The sequence below is a fragment of the Eublepharis macularius genome, chromosome 7, assembly GCF_028583425.1.
Source record: "Eublepharis macularius isolate TG4126 chromosome 7, MPM_Emac_v1.0, whole genome shotgun sequence".
Taxonomy (NCBI): domain Eukaryota; kingdom Metazoa; phylum Chordata; class Lepidosauria; order Squamata; family Eublepharidae; genus Eublepharis; species Eublepharis macularius.
In genome coordinates, this window is record NC_072796.1 from 43,548,181 (window position 1) to 43,565,312 (window position 17,132).

General features: G+C 39.3%; 1 protein-coding gene across 8 annotated transcripts in view; it reads right to left on the reverse strand.

Moving 5' to 3' along the window:
• FARS2 (phenylalanyl-tRNA synthetase 2, mitochondrial) overlaps positions 1-17,132 on the reverse strand; it is a 346,061-nt gene that overhangs the window by 103,736 nt on the left and 225,193 nt on the right. For all 8 annotated transcript variants that reach the window (XM_054985536.1, XM_054985534.1, XM_054985533.1 and 5 more), the window contains one exon: positions 2,134-2,285. In XM_054985536.1, the coding sequence (XP_054841511.1) occupies positions 2,134-2,285 (152 nt within the window). The remainder of the gene's footprint in view (positions 1-2,133; positions 2,286-17,132) is intronic.

A 17,132-nucleotide genomic window follows, 5' to 3' on the forward strand; every position in this document is an offset into this window, starting at 1 on the left:
AATGAGGAACCCTGTTTCCAGAAAGTAAACAAACAAATCATTCAAATCTTTAAAGAGATTTATCTCTTTGCTCTCTTCCCCCCTTTTAAAATGAAGGCAACAATAAAGCAGTAAAAAGCAGCAAAATCAATTAGTTTCCTGTCTCCTGTGACACTTTTTTCCAGGGTATTTTTAGTTGTTCTGATTAAAAATTAACTTCCTATGTACACTTACAGCATATTTCATTTCTTCATTAGTTTTGTGTGTTTCTTCCTGTATATTCCTTTACTTAAATCTAGAGAAGGGGGATTTTTCTTGTCACGTCTCTCAATTTTCAGGTTCAGCACTAGATAAAGGAAATCTAATTGTACTTCTTGAACACATAGATATTCTTCTTTGTTGTGTATAACAAAAAAACCCCTGAACTATATTTGTAAAGAAGGTATTCAAAAAGGTAGCTTTCTGATGTTGTTGCAATAAAAGGTCACACTGACAGCCTTTATTTTTTGCAACAATTTGATTTTTTTAAAATAATGTTTAATAAACAAATACCCAAACACACAACAAATAAAAACAAAGATACCATCTAAATGCATTGATTTCCAACTGATTATATTTTTTTTAAATCAATATCCATTTAAGTTGCCATTTTGATATAACTGCTGGACCATCCCCTGTTATTCCTCTCCTAATACCAGAAAATGTTATAAATCTCCCTCTTCTACTTTCTCATTATTCCTTATCAACTCTTCTCAATACTGTTGACTATTTCAGATTCAAACAGTTAACTATTAACCAGTTCACATTTACCCATTGCTGTCCTGTGTATGTGAGTATGCGTTTATGTGTTTAATCCTTTCCACTGACCATTTTTCAACTTCAAATTGGTGTCCTAGCTGCTTTCCTCTCTGTGTGGCTCCAAATGTGGTTGCATAAGGGTAAATTTACTTTTACCCATGGGAAGAAGTAGTGGAGGTAGGATTTGGAACAGAGAAACTATTAAGCATCCCTTTCCGCATCAGTCCTCAGTTCAAAATCTCACCCCCCCCCCGGAAAGGGGTTTTTCACAATGAAAACAATTCAACAGTGGTGAAGGTTTTGACACTTGCACTAAGGCAGTTCACTGATCAGCAAAATGCAGAGTGTCTCATCCCAAACAACTTCATGAAGGAAGCTGTAAGAATCATAAAAGACATTAATATATTTTAGATGTTGGTAATAGAGACACATGGGCTCAGACAGACTCCTTGAGGAGGCTACTTCCAATGGCAGCTGTCAGCTATCTTCCTGTAATAAACTTTTCATATGTACATGATCCCAACATTTAAGACATAATCCAAAATTCATGTATGTGACCTCCACTTTCTTTATTTCCTTTCTTAGAAGTATATTTCTATGACAAGGATATGCACTACCTGAAACCCAATATCTGATTGTGAAACACAGATTGCTTCTTTGCTCTGAGACTTTTAATGCTTGCCTTGTCCTGCATCTTGATTCTCTTCTTTTGTGTCCTTGCTCTTTGACAACTTTTTCATTCACTTCTGACCACCAATTCTGATAAATTCTCCACTAGCATAAGTCACTGCTGCCTTCAAGCTCATACTTCTCTTTTTCTGCTCACCCTTCTTAACTTGATGTCCACTTGGTGTGGTTCAGTCATGAAAGTATCAACTTACTGTTGTTTTACTCCTACATATATATCCTGCCTTTCAGGCCAGTAGACCTAAACTTGACCCCAAACTTATACACAGTCCAGCTAAATTCATGCAGCTAGGGTTGCCAGGTCCCTCGGGGTCCAAACTGGGGGATAGGGGGTTGCAGGGAGTGCATGTGGGGGAAACTTACTGTGCTTGTGTGTTCAGAAGCCTTCGTTGTCATGCTGGGAATGACATCATTCCCAATGCAACAAGGAAGGGAAGCCACCCCACCCCCAGGAATTATGTCATTCCCAGTATGACAACGAAGGCTCTGGAGTATGCTCCAGAGCTCTTGTTCCCCTCACCTTTCTCCCCCTGCTGACCAGGTAAGAGGTGACAGGGGGGCAGTAGCTGAGAATGGGGGATTCCCACCCCAACTGGAGGACTGGGAACCCTACATGCAGCCCATCTATAATCATAACCATCCACCAGTCAAGGAATATGTTTTACTTACTTTGGATGTGTGAACTCATCTATGAGGTCAACTTTTTCTACCATGTCTCCTCCAATAGTTCGGACTAAATCATAGAAGTTATTTGCAGAATATTTTTCAGAGGGCAGCCAAAAAGAGATATCGTTGATCACAGGAGGGTATTTGCTGAAAGGCTAAACAGAGAGAGAGAGAGAGAGAGAGAGAGAGAGAGAGAGAGAGAGAGAGAGAGAGAGAGAGAGAGAGAGAGAGAGAGAGAGAGAAAATAAAACAGTTATAAAATTGTTCTTAAGTGAATTATGCAACAGGTTAAGTAATATAGCTCACTATTTCAAATTCTGTTCTTTTTGTGTTGAGAGAGTTTCTAGAAAAAGAGAATTGTACACACACAGTAGAAATTTTGCAGTCCTTATTTAATGTATCAATGGAAAGGCACTCATGTGAACTATTTGTAGGTATATCTGTGAGTTCTAGTGTGATAGCAGAAATAGCTTTCAATTGTGCCCAGGATTCAAAAGGGATGTGCACACAAAGCAGAAAATGGCATACATAGTGTTCATCTGGTCACTAAACTTGATCCTTGAACCCCAAAGATGTGCAGTCCGATTACTCTGAAGAATCCCAAGTTTGGCTTATTAAAGGCCTACAAGGGCCAAAAGAATTTTTTGTCATTGTAATTAGCCTAACCATGTGATCTCAGAAGCTGGGGACATGGTGAAGGCTGAATGAAGATGAGAATATAACATACAGCTGGAACATTGTTTTTTGATTTTGCTGCAGAAACCCTCTCAATGGAAAAGGCTAGCTATGTTTTAAAAGCACACACTTATCCATTTGGACAGTGGAAAATGCTACAGTGAAATCAGAAAGCACAGTCTTGGCTATGTAGCTGGCATTGTAACACTTTCTTCAGTTCCTGTCCTTCAAATGGAATCCACAGACAGCTCATCTGGCATAATCTTAGAATCCACAGACAGCTCATCTGGCATAATCTTAGAATCCACAGACAGCTCATCCGGCATAATCTACCATGCCTTACAGTTAAATGGGACTTCATTTAGATGCCTCTGAAATGACTGTTGACTTCAGTGTAATATCTAAATATCAGTATATAGCAGCAGTGGTTCAATAGGGTTTTTTTTTAATCCAATAGATTTTTTTAAATCAAAGAGGGAACACAAAGTGTGTTCCAGGAGGTAGAAAAGCGTGTTATACTCTGCTTCACAAGGGCATAGACTTTCCAATTTCCTGGAGGGGGGGTACTGGGGCTGGGCCAAAGGCGTTGCTATGCTAGGCCTATCAGTGACATCATAGGAAGGAGCCATTGACATCACAGGGAGGGGCCTCCATTGCCACTACCTATGGAGGCGGGGCTATGGGGGATTTTAGGGAGGGGCTCCCCAGAAATTTTGGGGGGACCAGGCACCCCTGGGCATCCCCTAACAATGCTCCTGGGCTGGGCCAAACCTAGGAAAAGCTGAGAGTTGGCCAGTGGTTATAGTGGTATCTCAGCAATCTTGTGTGTCCTGTTTCTGAAATTCACTTTAAGATCTGGAAATATACATACCATGTGCATAGGACAAACACAAATTTGACACAGAAAAGCCTGTAGGGGAATATTTTTAAAGTTTTCCTGGACATTCACTTACAGGAGCCTTGTTTCTGCCTTATTCATAAGGATAACTTAATACTGAAATTTACTAAATTATGGGTTCGCAGATGCTTTCATTTGGAAAATGCATGATGGAAGTCTTTGAGCCAGGGCAGAATACAAATAGTTGCTGTGCGCTCAATTTCTGAGTTATGTACAGAGTTCAGAGTAGTAGCAATCTTCTCACTTCAATCTCATATCCTATAAGTGAGTAGAAGCACATTTTCAAATAATATATATACCATATTATTTTATTTTGAAATAAATGTGCTTGTTATTTTATTTTGAAATAAAAAGGAATCTCAGATGTAGTCTGAATATTCTGGCCAGCACACATTAGATATTATATTTAGATCTTTGGCAAATACGTGCAAATGCCTGCTGGGACGGGCTTGCCTGAGTTGTGCAGGCAGGGTACCCCTGCACCTTCTAATTTTTTGTAATAGCATTTCAAATTTGCCAAAGTATTTTATAGGTTTTTATTCAAACAATCACCATGCAAAGTAAGCCATAGTGCAATAATAGTATTTATTATGATATGCTTGAAACCAGTCCATGTTAGCTGTAGCTGCCTAAGTGGTGAACAATTGTCAATACACACCTACTGGCTACTTGATCAACTCTTTAGAGTGTAGAAATTTTAAAAAGAATGCTTAACGGGCTTGCTGGGTCTATTAATTAACTTTAAAAAGGTTCAGCATCCACTTCAGCAAATGTAGAAAATCACAGTTTTGAAGAAATATCTATCTACCAAAAGAATCTCCAAATCCTATGGCAATACATTTGCTGTGGTTTTGAAAGTGCTACTCAACTGTGTTTTTCAATTTCTTCTCTAAGCATTAGCTAACTGGTTGCTCCTTTGAAGCTGTATCACACTATTTTAGGTACCAGCAAAACACAGAACATGAACATGTACAGAATACACATTTGTTGCCAATGTTCTCTCTGGGCTGCACACAGGGCAAAAGGAAATTTTTTTAAAGCCTCTGATCTGCATTTCCCCCCATCTTGTTATTGCATATGGGTTTTGTCATTGCTTCTGAGAGACAGAACCTAGGCTGCCATTTTAGGAATTGTCCTTTTCTTCATTAGATACCACCTCACCATTTAAAAATGAATTGGAAATTGAAAGTAGAGCTTAGGAGTGGCTGAAGCAGCCCCCCTGCTGTCACTACCATGAAAAAACGTGTTCTCAGTCAAGGATATATAGACCCATCTCACACCCAGCTAAAAACAACAGCAACAGCAAGCAAGCAAGCAAGCAAGCAAAGCTATTTCAACAAGGAAACACAGGCCCTACCCTTCCCCAGTGTTCCATTCTCAAAATACAATGCAATGATAGTGTAACTGCAAAAGAAAAGAAAATAGAGATTCACTTTTCCCCCATTAAAAGGAACAGAAACAGGCCCTTAACAGAGTAGCATCAATCGCAGAGAAAACATGATGGGTGGTTGTAATATGCTGTCTGGTGTTTGAGAGGGAAAATAACTAACTTATACTTGCCTTAGTTTTAGAAAAGTTCTTATAGGAACTCCATACTTTGATAGGAAAGTGGAGAACTAGATTCCTATCTACCTCTCTAGTCTAAAGATGGATATGGATAGCAGAAAAAGTCCTGCATCCTTGGTGCAAGAAGGAGAGAAGAGATAGTTGTGTGACAAAGGGAGAAAGAGAAGGATGTCCTAAGATTAGCAATCTATACATCAAAGGATAGATCAGGGCAATAAAGGAGTAAACAGTAAACAGATGCCCTTATTTTTCTTTCTAACTATCTTGTTTGTCCCCCTCTGAAACCTGAGGGAAGGGACAGCATCAAGTCTTTCTCTTCTAACATTCCCCAAATATGCTAGTGCATAAATCTTGCCTTCCAGGAGTCTGATTTTCAAAATCATGTATCTTCCTTCATAGTCTCTTAATTCTTCTATACCATTTATTTGCAAATTGTTTATATAAACTGTGACTCCTTTTTCATTATAAATTCTTAATAAATACACAAATACATACTATCAAACAGGAACAAAGCCCCAAAGAATCATCGAAATTGTAATATGATACAACAGGAAGGGTGGGCAGTCCTGTGCTTCAGCTGCCATTGTATAACTGAGTCCCTCATGTATCCCTGGTTACTGGGGAGGGGGGGGTCTGAGCCCCCAGCCAAATCCGAGGGGGTCTTGAGCTTTATGCCTACGCTGCTTCACCCAGTTAATGTTCTTCTCATCAGAAATGGAAAGATGGCTTCCAATAGTATTAATGGGGCAACTTAGGTGGGGAAACCTGACATCTTAGACTAAAGAAGCAGGCCACTACTACCCTAAATACCTCAGAAAAGCCTGAGCACATTTTAGAATCCTTGTGTATGTGGCAAATATCTATGGATACTTACATCTGGAGACTGAAGCCATGAATGGACAAGATAGATTTTTCTAAAAACCTAAGAAAAATCCCAGGTTTGCAAACAAATCTGAAATCTTTAAAAAAATAATATTTTAACTCCCCCTCCAAATAATAGAAGCAGTACCTGTGACTTTAAGAAATGAATGCCCTTAGAGGCCATTGCTAGGCAATCACAGTACTGCTAGCCTTCAAGTCTTGATTTCTATCCGTAAAAGGCAGGGTAGGGGTGGAGCCCTTTCTAGGGCTGTTTTTGCCTTTGAAAGAATACTCACTGGGACCAGGTCTGCCAACAGCCAACAGGTGACTTGCTCCTGGGCAATTTTCATCCACTCAACAATAGCCAGTGTGGAGTAGTGGTTAGAGTTTCAGATTAGCATAGGGGAGATTCAGGTTGAATCCCTGTCATGAAAGCTCACTGGGTGAACTTGGTTCAGTCACACACTCTCAGCCTAACCTACCTCACAGGGTTATTCTGCATATAAATAGAAGAGAGGAAAATGTTGTTAGCTGCTTTGAGTCCCTGTTGTGGAGAAAGATGGGGTATGAAGTAAATAAATAACAAACATGGCTGAAAATCAGGGTTGCCAGGTCCAGGTTGGGAAATTCCTGGAGATTTTGGAGGTGAAGCCTGGAGAGAGTGGGGTTTAGGGAGGGGAGGGACCTCAGTGGGGAATAGTGCCATAGAACCTGCCCTCCAAAGAAAACATTTTCTCCAGGGGAACTGTTACCTGGAGATCAGTTGTAATTCCGGGAGATCTCCAGCAACCATCTGGAGGCTGCCAAACCTACTGAAGATGGAGGCCGATAAGTTGTTTGGTGGGCCGGAAGGAGAGAAGGAAGCAGGGCAAATTGAAGATATTGAGGCTGACAGGAGGAGGGAAAGAGGAAATAGTATGGGTGTTGCCAGAGTTCAGGAAATAATCCAATTCATACTTTGGAATTTGTTTTCAATGAATGTACTGCAACAGAGTTTTTGCAAAAGATAGTAACTGATGGCAGGCCATTAATGCAACAGAGAGGCCTTCAGAACACTAGCACTAGCACATACTAATACACAGCAGAGAGAGAAACAACAAGAGGTAGCTTGAACTTCAAGAGAAAACATTCAATAAACCCTAAACACTAGAGAATGCTCCACAGCTCCCTCCCACAGTCTAGGGCAAGTGGACTAAATGACATTTTCAGCATTATTTACAGTAACTAAACTCTTAGCAGGCTGTTACTTCTCCAACAGTGGGGAGGGGAATATATGGGAAACTAAGGTGCCTCCCACAAGTCCTTGCTGTTGTCCTGCTATGCAACTGCGCCCAGCCAGTTTGCCACCGTACAACTGGGCCTGTCCTGGGGGCTGACACTGTGTAACCTGGCCAGAGTTTTCCCATAGAGAGGCTGATAGGAAGAGGGAAGGAGACAAAGCTGAAGACAAGGGGGCAGATGCATTGGGGACCCTATTTGGGTAGAAAGGAGGCATATAAATGTTTTTAAAAATACATAATAAAAATGAAAGTGACATCAAAACAGCATGAGAGAGGGTGAATAGTCTCAAATACAAATATAGGTTGCATTAATTCCCCCCTCCATCTCTTCATTAAAGTCATCATTTGGCACAGTCCTTTTTTTCTGATTACCATCATTCTGTTTATTTTTTTAAAATAGGTTTTATTAAAACTTGAATACAGAAAGTAAAGTTTACAACGTAACAAATACAGAAAAATATTAGATTAAAAAACAGTACATTCAATTGCAATAACATATCAATTTCTTAGTAAATACCTTAAAGAGAGTGAGCTATGTGTTACACAACATAAGAAACAACAGAAGAAGAGCATGAAGAAGACTTACACATATTCATACATATAAATGTTTTAAGCCTGGATGGGATCTGTTAATTTCAAGGTAGTCCAGGAATTAAAGCCATTTTTCTAAAAAGTTTGTAACTCTTGGGAAGTGCTCAATTTGAAAGACTTTATCATGTAATTTTTCTAAGATGAAACGTTCCCAATGGCACAGTCCTAATTAACATCCTCTGACGTGGACCTTCAAAATGAACTTTTGTGCAAACCTACCATCAGTCCAACCCAGAATTTCCTACCCAGTTTTAAAAACAATGCATCCATTTGTTTTCCAGTTTTCACTTAGGGCACTGAATCCAAAATCAGCTGGAAATTCAGGAATTGTGGGAAACACAAATTCCCAACTCACGTACTTCCTTTTTAATGTGAATGTGGGGCATTCCATGAGCAAGAGATGGAGCGTATCCTTTCCCTGCTTACTGATTCTTTTCTGTAATAGCCCTGGAGGGTTTTTTTTCTTTTAATCTGTTTTTTCTGCAGCTAGGGTACAGGACTAGAAAAATCACCACTGGAAAAAAAAACAGGCAGGTTAGTATTTGCAGGGGAGAATCAGTAGGCATGTGAAAAATTAAATAAACTCTCCATCCACTGATCCACCCAGCAAATGCCACACCCCGGTATTTGCATTCACTGTCAAATATGTATTTGCTGGTATAAAATGTAGCCTCATGCTACTGACTAATCCTCAGATGTTTCAAGAATAAACAGTTTTCCTTCCTTTGTTTTTCTATCTGCAGCAGCTGACGTGTGTACCTTGATTAATACAATATATTATCTCAATAAGAAAATGTATTTTAAGCCTGGAAAATGTTTTATGACAGAATAGTGAGATCCTAAGTGAATACCTGATAAAGCAATAAACCTGTAAGAAGGGTAAATTTACGGTGCAGTGATTTATACCGATCTGGCTGCACATGACACAAACATTTTAATGAATATCTGATAAGGAATACTGTGCAAGTTTTAAATTAACATCCCCACAGTGATTCCAATTGCGAATCACAAATGATTATCCAACTTGTTACATGAATAAACTTGTCAAACAAATTCATCTCCTGTATAACAACTTCAAAACTCAACCCTCGATGAAGCCATCATGTGGCTGCCCTTGATAAAATACCAAAGCACATGAATGATGCTGCCTGTGTGACACCACAGCCTACGGTTGCATGTTAAAGAACCTCTATCGATAATATATGGCCACAAAGCTCATATGAACTAGGTGATTTATATTATCAGTGTAATAAAGTATTGGTATGATGGACTGTATTTTTATGGCAAAAGTTATTCATTCCACCGTATATATTTGCATGTCTCAAAGTGCACTGATCTTAAAATATTTCATGTTTACACACAGGATATTATTTATTAATGCAGGAAAATATCATTGTGGTATTTAAAACTGTATTTTATTTTAAAACATTTTTTCTCAAATTCTACTTCTATGTAATAGATATTGTTATACCCATTATGTCATAAGCACCTTTAAGACTAACCAACTTTATAGTAACATAAGCTTTCGAGAACCACTGTTTTGTTCATCTCCTCCGGACAAATAAAACCTGGACTTTACAAAAAATTCTTTCTCTAAGGTGCAGCACAAATTCTCTTAATTGGCAGTTCACTCTTTAGCTGCTTAAGGTGTTATGTATCTATTTACTTTATTTATACTTATTTATTAATTCTTGCCTGTCACCCAAAGTGGCTTACATCGTTCTCCTCTCCTTCTTTTCCTCACAGCAACCCTGTTAAATAGATTAGGCTTAGCGGACATGTGAGCTTCCACGGCAGAGTGGGGATCTTAAAGGGGGCTTCCCAGATCCTCGCTTGACACTCGAACCACTAAGCCACACTGGCTGTTATTTGGATTATTTTAAGAATCGAGATATAGCTTATTATTAGTGGCTTTGAGTTTTTGTTTGAGGTTTTGTGGCATTTATTAATTGATCCTTGAGTGATTGTTTTTATTTTAATTGCTGTTGCTTGGGATGCATTTTGAATCTAAGATTTTTAGTTTTATAGTAACTGTAAAGCAAAATATCTTAAATAAATGGATTAGTACCTGTAGCACTTAGTAAATTGAACTGTGACTTCAGCCGTTCATCACTGTTCTAGATCAGGTACTATTGGTATTATTGTATATTATTATTATTTTTATATTATTATCACTGTTTATTAGTAGCACTGAGATCAATAGCTTCCAAGGGCAAAACTGTTTTGACATAAAAATGCACGCAAGGTATAAAACATGTAAGTATTGTACAATGACAACACTAACAGTGCTGCTTTAAATGCATCTCACAAAGCAAAACAAAAGCAAGTATCTGTCATCAGTCAACCTTAATTTAGTAGGGAAATTCCACCAGCCCAATGATTTCCTCTTCTTCAAATGGTCCAGTATTTTACAGGAATGTGACTCAAGCAAGTGTCTTACACACAAAATGAATGCCAACACCCCTCCCCCCCCATCAACATGCACATCATCTGTAAAAGCTATTTCTCAGTGATGAAGCTACAACAATAATTTGAAGAGACACAGAGGTAACTTCCAAATGTGTCTGAACATATTTCTTCACCAGATGTAGGTTGCTTCATTGCACTGAACATTACTATAGCTGTTGTGAATATGAGCCTTCAGAGTCAATGGGTATGAAATGTCCATGTTTCTGTAAGCCTCATAACATTTAGAACATTCCATAGTATATGCTAACATAAAATCTATGTTCCCTAAGAGGTCATTTTGAAAGCCTTCAGATGCACTGTGCAGCAATTGGCTTTTGCTTAGAAACCATGTCTGTGAATTATTACAATGGGATTTCCATTTAAATTAGCATGGTGGTAATATCCCTTCTGTTTCCTGGAAAACATGTGCCACTGTGGGGATACAGACAGCCATTTACCATGTGGTGGTCCCCATGTTTTCCTATAGCAACGTGCATGCAGCCATGAGGATTCAATCAGGGTGACATCTGCAATAGCTGGAAACAGACTAAGGTGATTTTTTTACCATGAATCACAAAAATCTAGGGAAGTAGGAGGATAAGGGGAAAAATTTCATTGCTACATGGCCAGATGCTACTAACATCCAAATCCATATATGATTGCAAGTACCCTGAGACAATTTTAATTACCTACTGCCGTGCCTCATAAATAAACTGTTATTGGGCCCATCCAATATTTTCCATCTAAAATGTATTTAGTTCTAAATCCAAATTATTATTCACCATATTTTTAATTTTAATCAAAATGATGTTTAACCAAAGAGAGAGAGTCCCTAAAGTAGTACTAAAAGTACACTACTACTTTTTCCATCAAAGTGTGTGTGGTGTCCCTTTCTCTTTTCTTTCAGGTTGCCATTTGCAACTCACCTTCTCTATGAAACATTTGGCCAAACTCTTTCATTCTTACTTCTAATTAGGCAGCTAGGTCATTTCTAAAGTGTTCCCCTCCCACACCATCTGCCAGTCTACCGTTTGGAAACACATGTGAGAAAGGGTGAAGGGGCAAGCTATGGAGCCCTTGGTCCTCTGTTAGAGGAAACAGTTTTTTACACCTGGTACTCTCTCAATAGAGAGAGCCACAGAGCTTCTTTCTCCTCTGGCCCCTCTCTGCCCTTTTTTCTGCTACTTGCTCACAGTATACTGTTATTCTCTCACAGACATTTATACACAAGCTGGTTATTGTTCACACAGAGACATCCCTCTTGATCACAGGGAATACATGATGGTTGGTGCCAACTGCCAACCATTTACATAGCATAGTTGATTCTCCCTGCTTGACTTGTCTCTCTGTCTTCTTTCTATCTTCCCTATGCCTGAAGACTTCGGCAAGTGATCAGACCTCTAACCAGTCCACTCTAACTTGGAGGGCTCAGAGGAAGAGCCTGAGGATCCAAGGCCAGGGGACCAGGAGGGCCTGATGCTGCAGGGCACCTACCAACTATGCTCCAGCAGCACCAGAATGTTCAGCTAAAACAAAATGCTAGAGATGAACCAAATGTCCTTTGGAACAACAACAACAACAACAACAACAACAACAACAACAACAACAACAACAACAACAACAACAACAACAACAGTCTTACAGGCCTCATGAAATGAGAAGCAAGCTGGCCTTGGGAACCTTCTCAGACAGTCCATTCCAAAGAATATAAACTATTCTCCAGAATGCAGTCAAGCCACTGACTGCAGTGTTACCTGAAGGCTCAAGCAATATCAGATAGGATTTTAAGCCAATTCTTAGTTGGCACACACACAAAAGTGTTCCATGGCTTATTTAAACACTTGATTTAATTATTATTGTTTATATCTGTGGATATAATAAGGGTTAAGATTTATGTAGTTTAGAATTCATTGGTATGTCTTCTTTTATAAGCTATTTGCTGAAGAGTCTCAGAGGCAAACACGGAATGTGTAAGAACTAGATCTGCACTGCAGCACATTTACTTTTTAAAGTATATCAGCTTTGCTAAGATACTACTTAAGCAAGCATTAAGGCAAAGTGTAGTTAGATTCCATTTACTTATTCCTTTAAAAAATAAGCCTAGTCAATACCAGAATTACAGCACAGAAAATGATTGTGTATATTTTTGTTTTAAATCTGAAGAACTAAAGTCAAGTTATCACTTGCAGCAATTTCCAAACTCTTTATGCTTAATCATCAGCTAGGAAAAAATGGATAAACATTCTCTCACAACGTACAAAATCTGCTTTTTGTCTACTCAGACATGAAATAAGTTGTATAGCCAGATGTTTTGGATGTCAATTGATATATTTCATTGAACTATAATTGCAATGCTTTCATGTATTCTAGGGCTGATCTAAAGCCACTTCTGAGTTCTTTTTTAATGAGCAATAAATAGTTGCTCTCATTTTGAAATTTCTCAACACGCGCTCACATTGCTTTGATGCTGATCATTTAACTTCTTCTAACAAGTCCTTGGCCTCATCTGTGGAATCGTGTGCAATTCTGTCAATGATAGACACTCATCAAACAAAATCCCATAGAATTTGGCAAAAGAAGATCCGTGGAGTGCAAGGACGAAAGAGACATATGAGAAAAGTAGTGGAGAAGCAACATCAGCCTGGTTGGGGAAAGGTAGCAAATGGAAGCTTGGCAATGTGAATGCTTGGCAAGGTGAGCAGTTTTTAGTAGTCTGTTTATCAGACTCAACTGTTCGACCTTCTCAGAAATATCAGAATCAAAGGACATTGGCACAGCCCTCATATCTTCTTTCTCCATAGGTATTAGATCAAGACTCTTGCGCATAGAACTGCTCTTTTGTCTCCTGCTGTTCTCATAATAAGCTTTGCAAATTTCTTGGTTATCTGCATTCTCTCTTCACAGAATTATAGGCGTGGGGTATTATTTTCCTAAAATAAGCACACCTGTACTAACAAATTAGATGCAGTCCCTCAGATCTTGCTACATTTGATTAACTGCTGAAATCCTTGATCTCATGCTATACTGTGACTAAGGAGTGTAAATTATTTTGTGTCAATCTGTACTGGAAAATGTTATGAAAATATAAAAATAAAATTTTTAAAAGGGAGGGGGAGAAATTTTGAGATGGGATCATGGTGTGACTTAAGATCATGAGGTGGGCTTAATTTTGGTTTTTAAAAATTAGCATTTTTTACAGAAAGTGACTCTGACTTGGATGGTCCAGGCTAGCCCAATCTTGTCAGCTCTCAGAAGCTAAGCAGGATTGACCCTGGTTAGTACTTGGATGGGAGATAGAGGACATCCACAGAGAGTAGCAGCTGAGTAGCAGGATATCCCAATTATATTTAATGGCTGGTCCAGAGGTGTAACAATAAATTGGGAAACACTTGATTTAGCATATCTTGGTGGAACTATAGGTAAAAAGGTGATTGCTGACCAGCGATTAGTGGAAGGGAAGAATGATCAGATCCCTGAATAACTCTGATTAGGAAGGAGGGAGGGGGAAGATCAGAACGGTGTGGATGAGATTAACTCAGGAACTCCTGGAAGACCTCTTTTGTCTTTGCACATCTCTGGGGTGTGGGGCAGCTAGCCTGTTTTGCCTCGTGACTCACGTCACAGTAATTTTCCAACTCCAGCTGGGTTGGGATCCGTTCTGCCTAGCCAGGCGGCATGTTTTGTGCTCAGGGCACATGAGAAGGAGTTTATGATATTGCCATATTCATAAACTGCCCTTTCCACATGAGGGAGGGTTTGACTGCCAACAGAAGAATGGACCATACAGAGAGAAACACCACCACCCAAACTCATAAATTTAACACCAGCTACTCCAAGAGACACAATCCCACAAAGAGCTTCTTGGACAGAAGGGAGGATGCAATTCAATGCAAAAGAGGGACAACACAATTTTAAATGATTTACTTGGCTGACTAAGATGTAATACTGATTAACCTATCAATTTGTTTCAAAGGCTCTTTTAGAGACCATTGTAGAGGTTATTTCCAGTTAGATGGTTTCAGATGGAGATCTCTTTTTGATTTATACCTTTGTGAAGACAAATGTAAAGAAGTCATTTAGCTGTACTTCAGTTATCTCCCAAGCGTGTCTTTTGTACTTCTAGTGGCCATGACAATCTTTGGTAGATTTTGCAGTTTTTTATGATCCTGGTAAATTCAAATAGGGTTGTGCACTTGCAGACTATTAAACTATTGTTTAATTCTGTATTGGAAAGCTGTGAAGGGCAATATTATCATTTTTGTTAAAGTCTGGAAGTATTATCATTCCAGAATGAATTCCTCGTAGAATTCTGAATCAGGTTCAAGGTTTTGGTTTTAACCTATAAGGCCCTTAGTGGACTGGGAGAGGACCAGCATATATATGGGACTGCCTTTAACCATATATGCCCCAAAGGGTGCTTCGATCAGCTGGAAAAAATCTACTGGTGATCCCTGGCTCCCAGGAGGCTCGCCTGGCCTCGACCAGAGCCAGGGCCTTTTTGGTCCTGGCACTGACCTGGTAGAATACTCTGTCTATGGAAACTTGGGCCCAACCAGACATATTATCCTTTTGTCAGACCTGTAAGACAGAGTTGTTCCACCAGACATATGGTTGAGGCTGGAGTGTAGGGTGCCTTCCCGCTAGTCTCCTGTCTGGAGGGGGGGCCTGTGACCCCCTCCGAGCTTTCCATCAGACTGGCTGCTCTCTCCACTTCCTGCCCCTTGAATGTTAATGAGGCAGGGCATATTTTGGGGACCAACTTCTTGAGTTTTATTGTATGAACTGAGTTTTATCATTGTATGATTTTATGTGTTTTATGTATGTTTTAATGATGTTTAACCTGGTTGTTACTCTGCTCTGAGCCTGCCATGGAGAGAGCAGACAAAAAATCGAATAAATGAAATGAAATGAGACTAAGAAATATCAGAACAACATTCCTGATGTTTATTGCCTTTCCCAACTTTCCCATAGAAAAAGATAATTTTATAATTGCCTCCCCACTCAGAGGCAACCAGAGCTGAGAAGGAAGGAGTAACAGAAAGAAATGACATCCTGATCCCCAGCTCTTCCACATGGTACCGGCCCTTTAAAATTTAAAGAGCTATTACTTTTAATTGGTGGTAGTTCTTGCCTTTAAAGTCTGGATACCAAGTCTACAGCCCATTATTTAGAGCACCCCTGGCTGTTCAGTGGTGTATCTGCTCTTGGAAATTTAAAGGATCATTATTTTCAGTGGGGGTAGACTTGGCCCTGGAGTTCACAGGACAGGCCCTTCCATTGAAAATGTTGTCCATTTAAAGTTAAAAAGCCACCACAGACCAGCTGTGAACAGAAAAAGACTTTCCAATCCAATTCCATATATTTCCAATACTTTATCAGGAGAAAAAAATCAGAATTTGGAAAATATCAGGAAAGCTTTCCATGGCATTGGATATTATCAATTTGATCCAATAAGTATTTTAATTAAGAAAATTAATTAATAAATCTAATATAAGAAATATCAGACAATGTATTGGGTTGGAAATAGCTGATTGCACACCCCAAAATTCACCCCTTTGAGAACAACAGACTCACATAGTATGCAATTTCAGTTTTTCAGATTTCTTTCTGTTAGTCACAAGTAAGAGTAAAGTCTCTTCACGTAAATGATACTCATTGTTGGCATGTCCTTTTATGCAAGGTTGCAGTCAGACCTCTGTATTTTCTTATGGGAGGAAGTGCAACATTGCCCCATAGCTCTGGGATTTTCTGTGAACGTCCAGCTACCTCAGTTTAATTTTATTTAGCACACTGGGATCTCAAGTCTGACCTGTCCACCAGGCTTCAGCATCCCTTCCTTCTCTTCCACTCCCATGCCGTCCTGAAGTAGAAGGCATTGGAGTGGAAGAAGCGGGCCTAATCTTACTTACAGTCTTGCCTTCCACATTGTGTCAATTGCCTCCCTTGCATACCCGTTTCCACATGTCTTACTGTCCTCCGGAACATTGCACCTAACACCCGGAAGATAGCGTCTTCTCATGCAAAATCGCGCCAGGAAGATGCAATGTTGCGCAAAACTCCCGGATGATAGTGTCTTCCTGGCATGATTTCACCAGGCCAGTAAGATGTGTGGAAACGGCCAGGGCTGCTCCTTTAATCTATTTATAAAGGAAGCCATTCTAGTTCTTCTGATAATTTATTTTAAACTAGCATTTAGCGATGCATGTCTGAAAAACACTCAGTGCGTCTGCTTAGAATAATATTACCCCTATAAAGGAATTCCTAGCGCTGTCCTGCATTCCCCACCAAGTGAAACAACACAGCAATCTAGAACACACAGTGATCAATTGAAAGCAGTAGAGAAAACCTTTGTATTTTTTGTTTATACTACTTTCCTGGAGTCAGTATCTAACTCGGCACAGAATCAAGTTCTGAGTCCTGAGTTGGATGCATGGCTGGACTGCAAAATGCTTTTGATTGTTCATTTGACCTTTCAGTTTCAGTGCCATCTCCTTACTGTCTTTTCTTTAAAGGCTTGTTAAACAGCCATTTTTAATTGCTGCCAAATTGCTTGTAAAATGCATTTGGAAGGCTTTTAAAATCACGGTTTTGTGTTAATAATGAATTCCTGCTTCAAAATAAACTTACAAATGTTGCAGTAACATTTGCAAGGAGTGCTAGCTAGTAAAAACAGACAAATGACT